The 19,758-nt window shown below is 31.8% G+C and overlaps 1 protein-coding gene across 1 annotated transcript; it reads right to left on the reverse strand.

The window, feature by feature from the left end:
- Positions 1-7,158: 7,158 nt before the first annotated feature.
- LOC121257425 (phosphatidylinositol transfer protein 3-like) lies at positions 7,159-10,430 on the reverse strand. The gene is made up of 6 exons (XM_041158419.1): positions 10,223-10,430; positions 9,326-9,578; positions 9,194-9,230; positions 8,219-8,324; positions 7,796-7,906; positions 7,159-7,456 (listed from the first exon to the last, which is right to left on the reverse strand). The coding sequence occupies exons 1-6, from the start codon at positions 10,355-10,357 to the stop codon at positions 7,340-7,342; spliced, it is 759 nt and encodes a 252-aa protein (XP_041014353.1). The 5' UTR covers positions 10,358-10,430; the 3' UTR covers positions 7,159-7,339.
- Between the last annotated feature and the right edge of the window lie 9,328 nt (positions 10,431-19,758).

Here is a 19,758-nt window from a genome sequence, read left to right on the forward strand (position 1 = left end):
TGGGCAATGCTCTTTTTACTCTTCGAAGACAAAATTTAGAAAAGTCGACCCTGGAGAAACTCCACAAATTACAAACTACAAACTAAATTCTAAAAGAACAAAAAAAAAAAAAAAAAAAAAAAAAATTGAATCCAGCAGAGTTATTGAATCTCCAAAGTAATTGTTTTATTCACAAGAAAGAAGTCTGGATAGTTCCAAAAAAATCAACCGAAAGATGCTACTGGATATCTAGGTGCAAAACTCATCCTCTGTTTCTGTGGGTAAAAAAACAGAGCTTTGCACTTGCAGTGGTTTTTGAAAATTCCAAAAATTTTCTGGAAAAGTTGGGACTAACCCGAACTTATACAACCGTTTAAACTCATAATTGAATATTCAACCGTTTGAATATTTTGTTATCCAAGAAAATAGAGAGTACAAACCCGAACTTATACAACCATTTAAACTCATAGTTGAATATTCAACCGTTTGAATATTTTGAATATTATTCATATTAGCCTATTATCTATACGAAGCGGTGCATTTAATGGTTAGCCTATTATCTGTACGAATCGGTGCAATTAATGGCCAAGTGATGCATAGTTTTATAGTTTAAACTCATAGTTCCTGTAAAACACGAAAACATGAAGAAGCCTCAAAATGTTCCTATAAAACATGAAGAGGCAGCTGAATGGTCAAGCGGTGCAATAGTAAACTTTAAACACGAAAAGGCAACCGAAGTAACCAAAAAAAAACCCGAAGAGGCAAGCAGTTTTCTGCATTTCAAAAAGGAACCGAAGAAGCATTTATATATATTTTAGAAAATTACTTTTCTTTGTTTCACTTTCTTTTCCCCGCTCTCTCCCCCTCTCTCAAATCAAGTGAGGTCAGGCAAATCAAATGAGGTCTGGCCACTGTACTTTCTACATTCAACTATGTTTCCGGTGTGGAGGTGTTGAAGTTTGAGGGAAAATTAAAAAGGTGACTCTAACAGTCTATCTATGCATTACACTTGTAATGTATCAATGTATTACTATTTTATTATAAATTAGTTTGACCAATGTACATGATGTAAGTACGTAATGCATGGGTTTGAAAACCCCTCAAGATCATCGAGATCATCATTAATGTTGGGAATATTCTTGATTATGATACTAATTGTATCTATTTTACATTGTTTTAAATTGAACAATCATATATATATATAATGATTTACTACAAAAAAAAATATAAATTTTCTATATCCATCCAAACAACTTAAACAAGATTATCAATCATAATAAGAAAATTAAAAAAAAAATAGAAATAAAGAAATTTTAAACAATCCCTAATCAGTAAACTCCCTAATAAGTAATAAGTTAGAACTAAAAAGTAATCATCCAATTTATCCAAATTTCAAACTCCAAATAAAAAAGAAAAAAAGTACAAAACATAATTTCATAAATACACAACTCTCATTGTCTTGGCTTCTCATATTTACATCAATACAAAATACAAATATATATATAAACTGAATAGACTAGCAACCAAATGAAGTTCCTTCCCTCTTATTGCTATTACAATTTACCGCAGTCTGTAGATGCCATATAGCAAACATTGTTAACATTCACAAAAACCATCCACACCCAAATAAGAGAATCAGAGCCATCCTTAAGGAATTTTAGGAAATAGTTTCCTGGATAACCCCCTCTATTTCCTATATCGTTATACACTTCACATAATGAAATCAAGGCCACAAAGTTGCTTGTTGTTCCAATGTTGCTTGTTGTTCCATGCACTGTAGTCTGCACATGCCAATGCTTCATCAACTATCTAGAGGCAACATATTACTATTAGATAAAATTGCATTCAAGGGAAATTCGACATTAAAATTTTCATCAACAACATAACTCACTCTTTTGATCTTCATCATATTTTCAAGTATGAGATCAATACAGTGTGCTGCACAAGGTCTCTAAAATAAATTCTTTCTTTTTCCTTCTAACATTTTCCCTACCAACTTATAATTTGTAGCATTATCTATAATAAATGACAACCACGAGAGACACAGTCCACTTAATCATATATATCCTTGGTGGTGATCTTCATGTTGTATTTATGATCAGACTAACATATATAGACAAATCTCAATATAAAAAGAGAAACCACGCATAAACATGTGCCTATGATGTCCTTAAATATAAAATGAAACAGTAGGTGGTCAGGCCATCTGAAAGTCTCACAGAACTGATATCCATGTCGTCTTCTCACCTCTTTAGTCTTTAATCAGCATTGAGTGTAGGGCCAGTAGGCATTGAATTTGACGCTTCCACAGAATCAGCATAGTCCCTAACAAGTTCTATCCATAAAAATTTAAAACAAAACAAGTTAAATAAAGTTACATAACATAGAAGATAAAACAAAATAAATCACAAAAGATATAAAAAATAAATGCATTAAATATCCATATCCAACTGCTTCTCAAATTTCTTCACTTCATCCATTAAAGTCTCAAGGCTTATTGAAGTAGAAGAAGAATGAAGCCAGTATTGTGCACATATGAGACCCTCAACACTCATCTGATTTAAACTACTTCGGAAAGGGTCAAGTACATGATCCACAGTGTTAAATGTAGATTTAGAGGCCACAATAGATACCGGTATTGCAAGCACATCGCGTGCAACCTTTGAAAGTACACGATATTTAACTGAATTCACCTTCCACCAAATTAGAAGGTCAAAACTATCATTTTGATTCTCACCTCTTTCAGCTAGATATCTATCAACTTTTGACTTACTTTCCAAATTGTCTTCTGACTATAACTATTTCTTAAATTGGGCTATCAAATGTGCCTTTCTACTCGCAATCTTGTCAATTGAAGGACCTACATCTTCATATGGGAAACTTGTGCGCTGAGGAGAACTCTCTTATTCATTTTCCCTGTATGCCTCATACATGCGGATAATGTATTTCTCGCATTCCAACTGAAATCAATTTTTTTTGTATGATCATGTGTATACATGTGTCCTAACCCAAAATCAAGATATCGCATCTTGTAGCGAGGATCAAGAAGAACCCCAACAAAATTAATGATTAAATAAACTATTTAATGTGGATTATTTAATTAACTCATTAAAAAAATAATTAATGATAATTATATTTATGATGTTAAATGTTAATTACTAATTTGTTACTAACTTAGAGTATGTTAATGACTCAATGTATTATAATTTATGATTTTATAAATCTATGATAATTTTCAATTTTTCAATATATTAAACTTTTAAGTTTTTACATTTTGTATATGTAATATGATTAAAAAATCATTGAATATGATTAATAAATCATTGTATTAGCCTATTAGGTATATATAGTTATAGTGATATTAATACTATACTATTATACATATATTATGTTATAATCCTATAACTCTTATACTATATTAATATATACTAATACTATATATTATACTATTATAGTGTTATTGTTACTACTACATATAGACTTATAGTGTGTGTATATATATATATATATTATAATGATATAGTGATACTAAAACTATATATTATATAATAATACATTGATATAAATTCTTACTAATACTATTATTACTATATACTATATTAATAGTGATACTAGTACTATATAATAATAGATGGTCATTAGTCCTAGACTCAAAGTGGTATTAATAATTTAATACTATATATAGACAGTAGACTTATAGCAATTTAGTTATAATTTATAATTATAGTTATAGTGATTTAGTTTAGTTATAATTATATTGATGATGTTAATTATTAATTTATTACTAACTTAAAGTATGTTAATGCATAATGAGCCATATACAACTTTTTTCATTTTGTATATGAAGCAATAAACATAAATAATTTAATTATACATGCATATTACATCTATAATTGAGAAAGATACATACTGAACAATTAACATACTATTATAAATAAGTATAAATTATTTAATTATCCATACTCTTATAAATTTATAAATTATACATATATTATAATTTATACTATAACTCTTAATAGTATTAGTAATACATTAAAGAATATAATAATACATTGATACTAAATATATATAGTTATAGACTTATAGTGATTAGTTATTATGATTAGTATAACTATATAATAGTATTAGTATTAGACTATTAGTAATATAATATAGTTATATATTAGTAATATTAATTATAATGATTTAGTATAAGTTATAACTATATTAGTATAACTATAGTCTATATTAGACTATTAGTATTTTTTTTTTTTTTTGGATACCATATTAGAGTCTAGACTATTATTATTAGTATAAATATTAGTATTAGTATAAAATTATAAATATTAGTATTAGTTAATAATTACTTAATGATGGGTTAGTGAGAGGATTAGGTTAGATGAAAATTATATAATTAATTATATAATTAATATATAAATTATAAAATATATATATTTTATTTTCATTCAGTCCGATCTTGTCCGGGATGAAAAACTCCTGGACCGTGGACCAGACCGAATGAATTCAGTCTTATGAAATTTGGACCGAGACCAATCGGGACTAGTCCCAAGTTGGTCAGGTCGGACCGAAGTGTCCTGTCCGGTTGATTTTTTCGGTCCTGACCGGTTGATTCTCACCCCAAACTAGCCCACTGCCCAGCCCCACGAGAAACTGACAACCACCTTGGCCAATTTCCAAAAACTGTAGCCACCCACACACACGGCAATGCCACCCCAAGCTGCTAGCCCCACGTTCGTTGACCTATACTCCTCAGTCGTTCAACACAGAACCGATGCCTCACCATCATCGAAAGACCTCTATTTTTGCTCATCGAAATAGAGTAGTCTTGACTAAACCAACCCACCGCCTTTAAGTCACTGCTCGCACCAGTTGCCTTAGCTGCAAACGATGACACTACTGAGATTTCACCGCTATCAACGCCCTTAACTATTAGCTGCTAGTTACACCACAAATGTGTCAGAGATCACGTGACATAGGGTCCTCCATCCAACGCCAAGCCTTGCCAGCCACGACACCCAACTCCACGAGCCACCCCTCACAATGCTTTCTTACTGGAAGAACACAACGAGTGCTCCACGCATAGCCACGACCATCGGCCTCTTGGTAAGCCACGTTCACTTCTTCGTTCCTCCCTTTCACATTATCTCTCTCTCTCTCTCTCTCTCTCTCTCTCTCTCTCTCATTTCCGTGCTCTGTTGGCCAGAACATCCACCGCCGCTCACCCATGCCAGAGGTCCATGGTCGAACCCACAACTCACGCTGCATGCTCTTTTCGTAAGTCGCTTATCTAGTGATATGTTCCTCTTATGGTTTTAGTTTCAGAAATTGTATTTGTAAAGTTCAACTTCAGCCCATTGCATTTTATGGTTTTTCCTAAAATACCCTGCCTTTAGGTGGGTTTATATTAAGTCCATTTTTTTAAAAAAAGAAATGTTACCTTTCTACCTTAATAGATTTTATTATAATTATAGTATCTAGTATTAGATTTTATAGTTACGATTCAATGGTAAATAAGTTAGAATTTAATATCTTAGTCAAAGAAATTAAGTAGATATCGATGAATTGTGGGTAGTGATAGTATTTTAGAATTATGAGAATTTTAGGTTTTGAGAATTTAAAATAGGCCAATTTAGCATTTCAGGTTTAAATATTGAAAATACGTGTTTGATTGAAAATTTACAGGAGTTACGTAACTATTTTATAGGTGATGATTAATAATTGTTCGGCATGGTTGAGGAAAATTTCTAAAAGGCTAAGAAGTCCAGGCAAGCAGGGTTCCTATACTAGACTTTGTATAAAAGAAAATGAACTGAGGTTGGTTTATGAAAATGTGCATGATATGTTTTTGAAAATAAATGTGAAAATTACCTCAGTTATTTGTTTTGCATTACTCATGAAATCCGTATGAAAGAGAAGAATATTTTTGTCATGACTGATATAGACTTGACCTAATGTTGTGCATTCTTTTTTTTAACTGAGAAAAATGAGTGAATATGAAAATTTGATAAATTTTGCATGTGACGTGAAAATATTCTAAATCAGTTTTTTTCAAGATGTGAAATTATCTGAATTTGTTCAGTACTCTGTTTTGATGTGTTGTGGCATCTGAAAACCTTGACATGATTTTTTGAAGCTGTATTCTGATTAAAGTCTGATTATGATGTTTATGTTATGTTTTGATAAGGCCCCGCCACAAGTGATAATAGTGGCATATGGCCATGCCATTGGTGATAATAATGGCATACGGCCCAACCACAAGTGATAATTGTGGTATACGGCCCAATCAAGGATGATAATAGACACATACGACCTAGCCACGAGTGATAATAGTGCCATATGACCCAATCACGAGTGATAATAGTGGCATACGACCTAGTTATGAGTGATAATAGTAGCATATAGCCTTTCATTGGGTTATAATTGTGGTTTATAACCTTATCACGTGGGTTAAACATGGTATGCAACCAAGCCACAGGTGATAATACGACCCTTTCACGGGTTATAATTGTGGTTTATAACCCTACCACGAAAGTTAAACGTAGTATCTGTCCCGATGTGATGCTTTGATATGATGAAGATGAGGTCTCGAATTTTGATATGCCAAAGGATTTTTAAATAAAAATATTTTCTGAAAGTTTCGCTACGATATTTTTAATAATATGTTTTGATTTTGCATTTTGAAAGCAAATGTTTCTGATTCTGCATTTTGAAAATAAATATTTTGTTCTTCATTCTAAACTTTGAAAATATTCATGTTTACATACTAGTATATGTTTTGATTTTTCAGATAATTTTTTATGCATCAGCTGGAAGTGAAGAATAGAGAGTACTAGTAAGTTTTGACGATCGTAGAAGAATAAGTGTCATCGGATACAAAGACTTATTGGAGACTCTTATTTGGTAGTATTATTATTTTATATTGCTTTGATATTTGGAGTTGTGGATATTTTCGAGTCTTTTTGGAGATTTTTAATTTATTTTATTCAGATATTTCTTTTGTGCTCATATGGAGGAACATGAATATTTGTGTTAAACAAATAAGTTAATATTTTATGGAATCTCAAGTTATTTATAAATGTGTTAATGAAAATGATTTTAGATTACATGAGCTAACTCTCCGACCCCTCTAGGACTAGGACATTACAATGCTGAAGAGAACAAATGTATAATCTCCCTCCGGACCGGGGCATTACAATGCTGAAGAGTACAAGTGTATAATCTCAAATATTGGTGTGACGGGATTCGCTGGCGCAGGAATCTTGCAAAGAAAGAATATTTTCCAGATCTATCTTGTGTCCGCCGAAACAGCTAAGCCTACTAGTAATAGAGAGAGAGAGAGAAACCCCTTTAGTTGAATAATTTAGGCATCTTGGATAGGGACTAATGGTAGTTGGCCTGCGTATGTATCTGGCAGCTGGCTCTCATCAATGTCATTCAGGAGAGTAGATCTCAGACTTTTGTTCTCAACAAAAATGATCTGTAAACACACATTTTAGATGCATAGAGGCAGATTAGTTGATGATACACACCCCAAAACTTTACCAAACATACATCAACACCAGTGGGCTTCCTCTCTACATTTTGGATAACCCATGCTTTTAACCATTTAAAAGACTGCAAAAATATCCTTTTGGCTTTCTGATAATATAGATCAATGCTGAAAGTTTTGATACTTTGACCGATCATTCAGGGTGATAACTTTCTTTTCTATCAGAATCATATGATTTTTTTCGATTGCTGACTGTGTAACATAATAGTTTCTCTGTCCAGTGGTTAATTTGCATTTTCTTGCAAGGAAGGACATCTCATGCTTTACCTTCTTTTTAGTTTTGCTGTCAATGAATGGGTAAACCGCTTTCCATGCCGTCATGAATAAGTAAGGTACATGGACTATGAATAACTTGCCTAGCCTCTCTGGGTAACAATCCTGTCATTAAAAAACCAAATTGCTAAAATTAAGCTTTTCTAGTGCAACTCTACTTTTATGACTATCCTATTACAGCAATTCTTTTTTTAATCACTGCCTATATATATATATATATATATATATATATATATACTTATAAAAAAAAAAAATATATATATATATATATATATATATATACGGTTTATCATGCACAGCTCAAATCAAAGTCCCACTAATGGAATGGTGGAATCAATGAATCATTAACGCCAAGTGTATTTGCTCATTTATAAGCTGTAGCAATAACATGGCATCTTAGAAGTGGGAGGATCAAACCTGCAAGATTGAGAGAGCTGCCAGATATCCTCGTATGTCACTGTTAGAGTATCCCCATCCTTTAAGATCTGCAATGCACACAAACTTCTCCTGTTCTCCTGGCATTCTGAAAGACCAAGACCACATGCATAAGTCAGAGTCCATGAAGGATTGATGCTCACAAAATAAATGGATTATGATGATGCCAGAGAGTCTACCCTGGTCTACTATCAGTGATTCAAAGCTCTTACACTCAGAACCAAACCAAAACTTAAAAAGAGGTTAGCTAGCCCAATAGCACAACTTTATGCGGTTTGGTAAAACATATTAAAGACAACTCTGGGTTGGGGATGTTCAAATTTCTGCCCCACCCAAAGCCGAGCCAAAAAAGTCAAAACTTCAACGCAGACCCAATCCGACAATTTCCAATTCAGCTCAGATCAATAGTCTCTGATCTATGGATCAGCAGATGGAAGGGGTGACATCTGACCAAATTGAATCAGAAGAACATCCCTAACTCGAGGGTCTGTTTGGTTTAGAAAGAAGAGGATTGAGGAAATATGTCTAGAGTTCACAGCACCTTCTTGCTTAAACCACGACAATTATTGTTTGAAATGATCATGTAAACCATTCTCCAAATGCAGGGAAGCTGCTTTCTTTCTTTAATCTTTCTTACATTTTTTAGATTACATCAACGGAGGCTGCCTTATAGGAGATAGATAGGTTGGCAACATACAAATCGTATCCTTCTCTTCTGATGATAGAGCCTCAAATGACACGGCATATCGGCGTAGAGATTAAACAATTCTTCACAGACAAAGATATCCCCTCTCCAGGGGAATCTTTGACCCATACAAGTTGAAAAACATACCATCTCAACTTTAAAGATAAAATGATTCTTCAAAGATAATGATACCCCCTCTGTAGGGATATCTTTCACCCATAAATGGTGAAATAGATGTTTAACGTCTTGATAGGGATGGAAGAGAAAGTTACCTGGAACATATTTTGTCTAGAGTGTAGACCACAAAACCTGCAGAAGATTCACCAAGTCCTATTTTCAGCATGGAGAATTTCAAATGATTTGAGTCAAATCCAATTTGCTAGAGTTTCAAAGTCATAACATACGCTTCAACTCCTCTACGTTGTTTTGCTTATGCCTGCTGCCAAAGATTACCACTATGGGGCGTCCATTCTTATCCAGGCCTTGCATAAAAACCTTGTTATGGGCAAGTTCATTTGGAATCTCCGATACCCCTATGGAGCCATTAGGAACGAATGTCTGCCTCCAGCTCAGGTACTTCAGGAATAGGTTAGAAGCCTTCTCAATATCTAGATCACGAGCTCGCAGAAATCTCCTGATCATGAAATTGTCCACTTCCTGCAAAACAAAGCAAGACAAAAACAATACATATAATCCAGGAAAATAAATTATGTATAAATAAATACTAAACACAAATTGTAACATGAATAAATATACGAGCTTTAAGGTACAAGTCAATTCTACTAACAAACAAGGTTATTGAATCTAAATAAAGCATCGCATTGCCCTCTTTGTTTTCCTTGAGCTGAGATTCATACTTACAAGGATATTTTTCTAACCATGTGAGTTTAAAGTCCAATTGTGAGCATTATATTGCTATTTTTTTTCAGTTTATGAGACTGTCACATCTTAATTCAAACAGGTTTCTGGAAAAACATGGTAAAAGAAAAAAAGCTAGTTTCAACCTTCAGGTTTACCCCACGCAACCTCATTCCATTATTCTGAGAGACGGGTCAAAAGATTAAACATTTGTGTGCCATATTAAGCATATCATTCCTTAATTTAAACATACGAGTTCCTTCAGTTGTACAGGTACAACGGAATAACTCTTAATGTGCCTGTTTTTCCTCACAATCGACACAGTACCACTAAACCCATAAATCAACTAGCTTCAAAACAAGAACAGTGATAATAATTCAAAAAACAAACTCTCCGATGCTAAACGAAAACGCAAAGAAAGATCGAAAAGAGAAGGGTGGGACCTTGGCAGAGGGATCTTCTGCTTCGACGAGCGCCCTCATGATGCCCACTTTACTTTGCTCAATCTCATTGCTTTCCATTTTCAAGATGCTATCTTGCAGCTCATTTGCTTCCACCCCGTTTTCTAACAACTCCATTATTCTCTATTTATATCTCCCTTACCAAACACACACACTCTTCCCTCAACCAAACGCAACACAGAAGTCTACCTCTCTCTCTCACTCACTCACTCACTCATTAAGAAACTAGAGAGAGAAAGGACATTGAAGAATGAATGCATATAGTTGTGCTGTTTCGGACTCGCGGGATCTAACGGAATTAAGTGTTCCCATTGAAATTTCGGTATTTCGAGAGGGTCGCGAGTCGCGGGCCGGAAAGTCCACCGTAAGAATTGTCGATAATTTCAATGTTAAAACAGGACTCCAATATTGACTCTGTCGTTGCATAGTAGATATTGAAAAGACGCCAGCTTTACCTTTGGCTCCTCTACGAGCGGAGCAATCTCTCTCCCCAATGAGTTTCTTACTTCATACTGCGCTATCAAAGAAATTGTAACGTAGCTTCTTTTTTTCTTTAAATAAAATAAAAACATATTTTTTAAAAAATTCAAAAATAGAAAATAATATTTCGTTAAGCTTAAAAAGAAAAGTAAATGTACAAATAAGATTAAAAAAAAGAATAAAAATAACTTATTTTAAACAACAATAATTATTTTAGACTAAAAAACTATTTTTCCAGAAAATATATATGCTTTCTATTTTTTTTTAAATACACTTCTTTTTTTAAAAAAAAAAATGACTTTGAATTGTTATACTTATTTAGGAAAATATTTTTAAATATTTTGTGCTTTCAATTTGTCTTAATAATTAACTTATTTATCGGGTATTTTATGTCAATTTTTTGATAGAAGGGGTAGATTAAAATCTTTAATAGTTTGAAGAGATGATTATCACAATGGATTGTTTGGAGGATGATTGTAAACTAAATAATAGTTTAAACTTGAAAGAGAATTTGTATATTTTTTTGAAAAATTATTTACACATAATATTTTTCATAACACTTTATATAATTATGTTTTAAATGATGGGTATTATTATAACACATCTTATAAAATTAACATAATTTTATAAAAATATTCTCACATTATTATAAAATAAATTATAAAAAATAGATTAAGTGTATATCATTATTATTTTTTATTTCTCCAAATTCGATAAAGATGTGGAGTGAAGTCAAGCGCTAGCTGCCGTGTATAATCCTCTCAGTCTCCTCTATGCTTAGAATGGGGGCAACGGAAAGCCTTCCATAATCAGTACCGGCTGACAAGTACAGTTAAATTAACACCATAAATGGAAGACTACAGCTGATGCCACAAATGGATAGAGACGAAGATACTTTTAAACTTGTATTTTTACTATTTTACGCTAATTTATAGTTTCTAGGTAGAAAAGATAGGTGGCGCTTGGGTTCTGTTTCAACCAATTTTTGACACAGTATTTAGCCCCAATCCTAGCCCGGATTCGGATTTATACGTACGAGTCAGCCCAGAAAAGTGGGAGAGACCGAGCGAGGCAGTCTGGCAGAGAGTCAGACGTTTTGCCTTTTGGTGGTACTGCAGCCTCCAAAAGGACAATGCGGCCACCGGGAAAGTTACTATTGCATTGTGTCAATGGAAAATACTATTCCCACAGTCAGTTTTTACCGAAAATTTATATCGAATTGTATTTTATTTTGTCGGTAGTGTTTTTAAATGAATTTATAACTTTTTTTTTATATTTTTTAAAAATATTTAAAATGTTTAAAAAATTATTGAAAAAAAAAAAGCAAAAAATAAAAAACAAATAAAGTTTTGGCCTTTAGGTGAGGATGAGAATCCTCTGTGGGAGTCCTGTGTCAATAGTGTAAATTATATATATATTTTTTAAATATTTTAAAAAAATTATAAATATATAAAAAAATACTTTTTTAATTATTAAATAAAAAAATAGTTAAGTTGATCAATGTTTTAAATTGGCTCACCCGAAATTATGTGCCAATTTATTTATTTTATGAAGTGTTGTGAAACTCGTGATGGTAAACTTGGTCAATGTTTTGCAATTAGCCATTATGTTACGTTTGATCCATCCAAGGTTTTTTATAAAAGTAATGATAGTTACAGTTATAGAATATGTAAATACAACATATTCTTTTTAAAAAAAATTAGTAAAGATAAGACCTACATAATAAAAATAAGTTTTTTACTAATGGACTGTACTTTTTTTTAAAAAAAGAATTATATAGTATTTACACACGTCATAACTATATCTAGTATTATTTTTTATACAAAATAGGACGACAGGTGGGAGGTGTTAAATGGATCCAAATTCAATTGGAAACATGGATGACTGATGGAGGAGCATGAATGGTCAGATTTAGGCTATGTTTGGTTAGTAGTCGAATGAGATAATTTTAATAATTTCTGCCCCTTTTGAGTGTACGAGCTAACTCTTAAGACTTGTCTAGACACATGCAAAATTTTCAAAAATTTTTATAATTTTATTTTCAAACATCTCACAACTACAAAATATTTTTCTATTTTAAATTTTCAAATTTTTTATTTAATTATTATTCAAATACAAAAATCAATACAATTTTAAGTGATGCTATATCCACCGAAAATTCACATCGAGAATCTCATCGATCATGTAAAAATTTGTTTTTTTCTTTCAAATATTTTTTAAACACCTTAAACATTTTAAAAAATAAAAAAATTTACAAAGTCATTAAAAAATACTTCTTTAAATATTAAGTAAAAAAAAGTACAATTTGTACCCTCTCAGCAGGACTAGGATTTTCCATACAACTTCACTGACTTCAAATTAAAGATAATGTTAAAAGATTAAATTTAAATAAAATTTTAATTTTATAATATTTTTATTTAACTTTTCCTCTTATTTTATAAAACTCAAATTTCAATAAAAATTTTCACTTAAACTATTTCATTAGAGAAATGATAGAGCCATTGAATTTTTTAGGGGTGATTTCGGTCTGGTCTAGTCCGGTCTAGGGCAATTTTGTGGACTGGACCGGACCTATTCGGTCCAAGAATTCTCCACCCTGGACTGGACTGAGTCACATATAGGACCGGTCCGGTCCAGGGTCAGTCCAGCCGGTTTGGATATGCCTAAAATGGGTCATTCAACCCATCTAAATTTGATTTTTTTGGGCCCAATTTCAATTATTTTCGGCCCACTTCAAATTTTGTACATTTTTTAAGCTAAAACTACTAAAAAAAAACTTGATCTAGAAAAATACAATGATAAAAAAAAAAAAAAAAAAAAAAAAAAAAAAAAAAAAAAAAAAAACTAATCTATATAAAAAACTAAAAAAACCAAAAATAAAAATAATACTCCAAAAGTTATTACAAATTACAAATTATAATGCAAAACTAACCAACTTAAGTACTTAACATATAATGGATAATTTACAGAACCAGAAAGTATGGGACTTTGCAGAACAAAAGCTCTTAATTAAGGCATTGCAAGGTCCAAAGTGGGGCCATTGGCCCACTGCCAACAGATTGCCCATAGGCCATAAAGGATGATATCTTCGATTCTTCCTGCTTAGTGCTTAGTACCATAACTTTCCTCAAGACACTTGTATGCAGCTTCAAGTTTAACATACGGAAGCTGCATGTTACAATCTAAATCAGCCAATATATGGAAGCTGCATGTCACTTCATTATAAATAAATTTTAATTTTATAAAATTACCCTTCATTTAATATGAAATTATAAAATAATTATAAAACTGTTGTAAGTATTTTTTATTATTAGTCGTAAGTATATATATCATTTCCCATGAAACTAACATATTTTAAAAACTAACCTGTCATGTAGATCCCAAAAAGATAGAGGCCATGAAGTTAAGATATCCATTAATGTAGAAAATTAATAAAGCTATTATAATTTACAGCCTAGGCTGAATTGGAATAAGTTTTGCGTCATTGCATGCAAAATTTGATAAGCTCCAGTCCTTTCATACCTTTTATTTTTCGATCACAGAAATTACTTCCAAAATTCTCACAAAAGCATACTTCCATGAATCCATCTAAAGGAAGAACATGATAGAACAAGTTTCGACAAGTATGGCTTTATAAATTTAGCTGTAAACTAAACAATTGATCGAGTAGACAATTTAAAGTAGCTAAAATCTGATAAAATACCACATAATTTCATAGTCTAGCTTACCAACAATCTTCTCACCTCTTTAGTCTTTAATCAACATTGGGTGTAGGACTATGGCCAATAGGCATTGAATTTGACGCCTCCACAGAATCAGCAAAGTTCGGGTCTCCAACAAGTTCTATCCATAAAAAATTTAAACAAAACAAGTCAAATAAAGTTACATAACAATGATAACATAGAAGATAAAACAAAATAAACCACAAAAGATATCAAAGGAAATTTTATTACATACCCATATCCAGCTGCTACTCAAATTCCTCCACTTCATCCATTAAAGTCCTAAGGCTTATTGGAGTAGAAGAAGAACGAAGCCAGTTGTGTGCACATATGAGACCCTCAACACTCATTGGATTTAAACTACTTCGGAAAGGGTCAAGTACACGACCCGCAGTGCTAAATGTAGATTCGGAGGCCACAATAGATACCGGTATTGCAAGTACATCGCGTGCAATCTTTGAAAGTACGCGATATCTAGCTGAATTCACCTTCCACCAAATTAGAATATCAAACTATCATCTTCATCTTCACATTTTTGAGCTAGATATCTATCAACCTTTGACTTACTTTCCAAACTGTCTTCTGACTGCAACTGTTGCTTAAATTCAGCCATCAAATTTGCCTTTCTACTCGCCACCTTGTCAGCTGAAGGAGCTACATTTTCATTTTGGGAACTTGTGCGCTGAGGAGAATGCCCTTCTTCATTTTCTGCGTATGCCTCATACATGCGGATAAATGCATTTTTCACCTTCCAACTGAAATCAATTTTTTTTGTATGATCATGTGCATACATTTTTCCCAACTCAAAATCAAAATATCGCATCTTGTAGCGAGAATCAAGAAGAACTCCAACATATAGCAACATATTCTGATTTTCCAAGTTCTCCCAATACTTGTCAAACTTTCTCTTCATATTTGTGGTCATTAATCCCACCACGGGATTTCGTTATTCACACTCCATATTAATGGCATCTTTAATAATAACCAACTCCAGAAAAAAAATATTACAAGTTACATATTCACTCCTCGAGAATTTTAAAGTTGCATCATGGAATAATTGAAGAAACCTCACAAACAACTGTACTTTCGCCTAATCGGATGCATTGGGAGGCCCTAACTTCTTTGACTTTCTCATATTCACCACATGGTCCACATTTTCATCATCGACATCGTCATCATCATCATCTCCAATACTACTAAGGAAGCACGAATCTTCTTCCTCCAACTGATCAAAAGCCCTTTTAAATTTTGAAGCCCTCTCCAACGTAAGATAGGTGGAGTTCCACCTAGTCGGTACATCTAAGCAAACTAGGCTTTTAGATTGAATCTCTTCCAACTCCACACATTTCTTAAATGTACTCCACCTTTGAGGGGAGGATTTAACATACTTCACAACACATTTCACTTTCGCAATAGATTCATCATACTCTTTTAACCCCTCACAAACGATTAAGTTCAAAATGTGGACACAACATCGAACATGCAAGAATTCATATTCTAAGATTGTGTCTCTTCTATACTTCGTTTTTTTTTTCAAATAAGAAACAGTCCCATTATTAGAACTTGTATTATCAAGTGTGAGTGCAAATATTTTTGGTCGCCCCCAATCATGCAAACACATCTCTATGCCCTTACCAAGGGTATCACCCTTGTGATTTTCAACCAAACAAAAGGAAAAAATCCTCTTGTGTAACTTCCAGTCATCATCAATAAAGTGTGCTGTGAGACACATATAGTTTAAGTTTTGTACGGATGTCCATGTATCCGTAGTGAGGGAAACTCGCTGCCCTCGAAGAGCATTTCTCAACTTTTGTTTTTCCTTAAAAAAACAAATTAAAGCAATCCTTGGCAACCGTCATACGGGATGAAATCCCTACCCACTTAGGGCAAACCACAAGTATAAACTTCCTAAAACCCTCTCATTCAACATGCCTAAAGGGCAACTCATCTAAAATAATCATCTCTGCTAAGGCTTGTCGGCAAGCCTTAATACTAAATGCAATAGGCACAAGTCCCCCACTACCACTACCACTACCATTTCCTCCCTCCACTTTCCAACCTAGAGTGGTATGGGATTTATCCGTCTTCTTAAACGGACATTTCTTACATTGATGCTCAATGTGATACTTCATATTTTTCGTACCATTGGTCTTCGTATGATCACATGCATACGAAGTACCACAATAATTACATGCAGCCCTAGGTTTACTTGGATCACCTTTTGGTATTTTTGTAAAGTGATCCCAAACAAAAAACCTAACTCTACCTCTTTGTGACCCACTAACTGATTGATCACTTACATTGGATGAGGGTGGGAGTGGGCGTGGGGGTGGATACATATTTGGTGTTGACTCTTGCACATCATTTGTAGAAGACTCCATCTATAAAAATGACAAAATAATTAGAAAACAAACATTAATAGTTAAGGAGGTTCAATAAACAATAGACAGTTTCGAACTTTCGAACAATAAAATGACACTTTAAAGCAATTCCTATATGCCAAAAAATTATTAGACAATTCCTAATACCTATATATAAACTATAAAGCAATAAAATGATACTTCTAAATATAAGAAATTACCCGTTGTGTTGATCTTGAAGTAAATAAAGTAAATGAAGTAAATAACTTTATATAAGATCCTCTTTCTAGTTAGCGTTCCACTTGTATATATAATGTGTACTTAGTCTATGAAATCGGCTCAAAAAATATTTCCAAATGGGTGGTTTTTGAAAAAAAAAAAAGGATTTTTTTTGCTTATTTTTAAGTATTTTAGTTTTACTTTTTTATGTGGTGATTGGTGTTGATTTGGCACCTGTAACAATTTACAAACAAATGTCCTACAAAAAAAGAAAAAAAAACAGTTTACAAACCTATTTCTAAGTTTTTAACGGAGATACTCTTTTGAACTTTTGATCATTATTAAAGCCGCATGAAGTAAAAAGTAAAAAAAAAAAAAAAAAAAAAACAAATTCCAGGAGTAATATAATTTTGGAGCAAAATCATTTAATTAAACTAGCAAATTAGCAATGGAATTATACGGAGGTGGGTTGGTGTCATGGTGATGCACTGATGGCAAAGAAATTTATCACAGATTCACAATGAAAGGGATGTTCCCTAGAGCATCAACTACCAAGTAACCAAGCATATGTTCTCTAGAGCAAAAGAACACTATTTTTATCACAAGGAAACATAAACCTGTTTCGGGAGAGAGAGAAAGAGAGAGTACCAACAATCATTCGGGGCTTGCTGCAGTGCTGAGACGGAGGAAACAAAGGGTGGATCGCGATTCGCGTCACTTACGGTTGGCGAGATGGCGGGAGGGCGCTTAGGGTTTGCGGGACGACGAGACGCGGGAGGGGAATTGGGAAAAAAAGAACTGGAAATCAAACAAATGATTTTGGGGGGGGGGATTCGGGGAAGACGAAATGCAAGTAACCAATTAGTCAGGTTATATTCCCAGAAACGGCGCCGTTTGGGGTCCAAATTTGAACCCCAAACGGCGCCGTTTCAGGAAAGTTAAATTGCAAAAAAATAACTAGGTTGTGTGAAACGACGCCGTTTCGCGCAACCCAGTTATTTTTTTCGCCAGCAATGACTAAAACGATGCCGTTTGGGTGCCATTTTGTACCCAAACGACACCGTTTCTGGTAGCACATTATAACTTTATTGTGAATATGTGATTCTTTTATCTTTTTGGCACATAAATTAATTAAAAAAATTATTTAAATTAGTAAAATTAAAATTAAATAAACTACTTAATGTGGATTATTTAATTAACTCATTAAAAAAATAATTAATGATAATTATATTTATGATGTTAAATGTTAATTGCTAATTTGTTACTAATTTAGAGTATGTCATATTGTCAAATTTCAATGAGTTAATGACTCAAATTCTATGTATTATAAATTTATTATAATTTTCAATTCTTCCATGTTCCATCTATTAAACTTTTAAGTTTTTACATTTTGTATATGTAAATTTGTAATATGATTAATAAATCATTGTATTAGAATTTAGGTATATCATTATATGATGAATAAATCATTGTATTAGGCTATTAGCCTATTAGGTATATATAGTTATAACTTATAACTTATAGTAATATTAATACTATACTATTATACATATATTATGCTATAATACTATAACTTTTATAATACGCTAATAAATTATTAATACTATAACTATTATATGAGTATTATAACTTATAATAGTTATATAGTTGGTACTTAGTATAATATAATACTCATATTATACTAAATAACTATAGACTATACCAATACTAAATTACTAATAGTAATAGTAATATATATTATAATGATATAGTGATACTAATGATATATTATATAATAGTACATGAATACTATAGAGTATAGACTTATAGTGATTAGTTATTATGAATCATGAATCCATGATTAGTATAAGTTATAACTATATAATAGTATCAGTATTAGACTATTAGTAAATAGTAATATACTAATATTACTTATAGTAACTTAGTACAAGTTATAACTATATTATAATATTTATATTATAATGATATAGTGATACTAATACTATATATTATATAATAATACATTAATACTATAGAGTATAGACTTATAGTGATTAGTTATTATGAATCATGAATCTATGATTAGTATAACTATATAATAGTAATAGTATTAGACTATTAGTAAATAGTAATATACTAATATTAGTTATAGTGATTTAATACAAGTTATAACTATATTATAATATTTATATTATAATGATATAGTGATACTAATAGTAATACTATATATTATATAATAATAAATTAATACTATAGACTTATAGTGATTAGTTATTATGAATCATGATTAGTATAAGTTATAACTATATAATAGTATTAGACTATTAGTAATATACTAATATTAGTTATAGTGATTTAGTATAAGTTATAACTATATTATAATATTAGTATAACTATAACTATATTAACTATAGTCTTAGACTCTTAGAGTCTTAGTCTATATTAGACCATTAGTATTTTTTGTTTTATATACCATATTATATTATTAGAGTCTAGAAGTAGAGTCTAGACTATTAATATAATACTTGTATAAGTTATATTAGTATAAATATTAGTATTAGTATAAAATTATAAATATTAGTATTAGACTATTAGTTAATAATTATTTAATGGTGAGTTAGTGATAGGATTAGGTTAATTGCAATTAAATGAAAATTATATAATTAATATATATAATTTTTTTTTAATTTTCATTTGGTCCGGTCCGGTCCGAAAAACTCCTGGACCGTGGACCGGACCGAATGAAATCGGTCCTCTA

This window comes from Juglans microcarpa x Juglans regia, chromosome 3S (genome assembly GCF_004785595.1).
Source record: "Juglans microcarpa x Juglans regia isolate MS1-56 chromosome 3S, Jm3101_v1.0, whole genome shotgun sequence".
Lineage (NCBI taxonomy): Eukaryota > Viridiplantae > Streptophyta > Magnoliopsida > Fagales > Juglandaceae > Juglans > Juglans microcarpa x Juglans regia.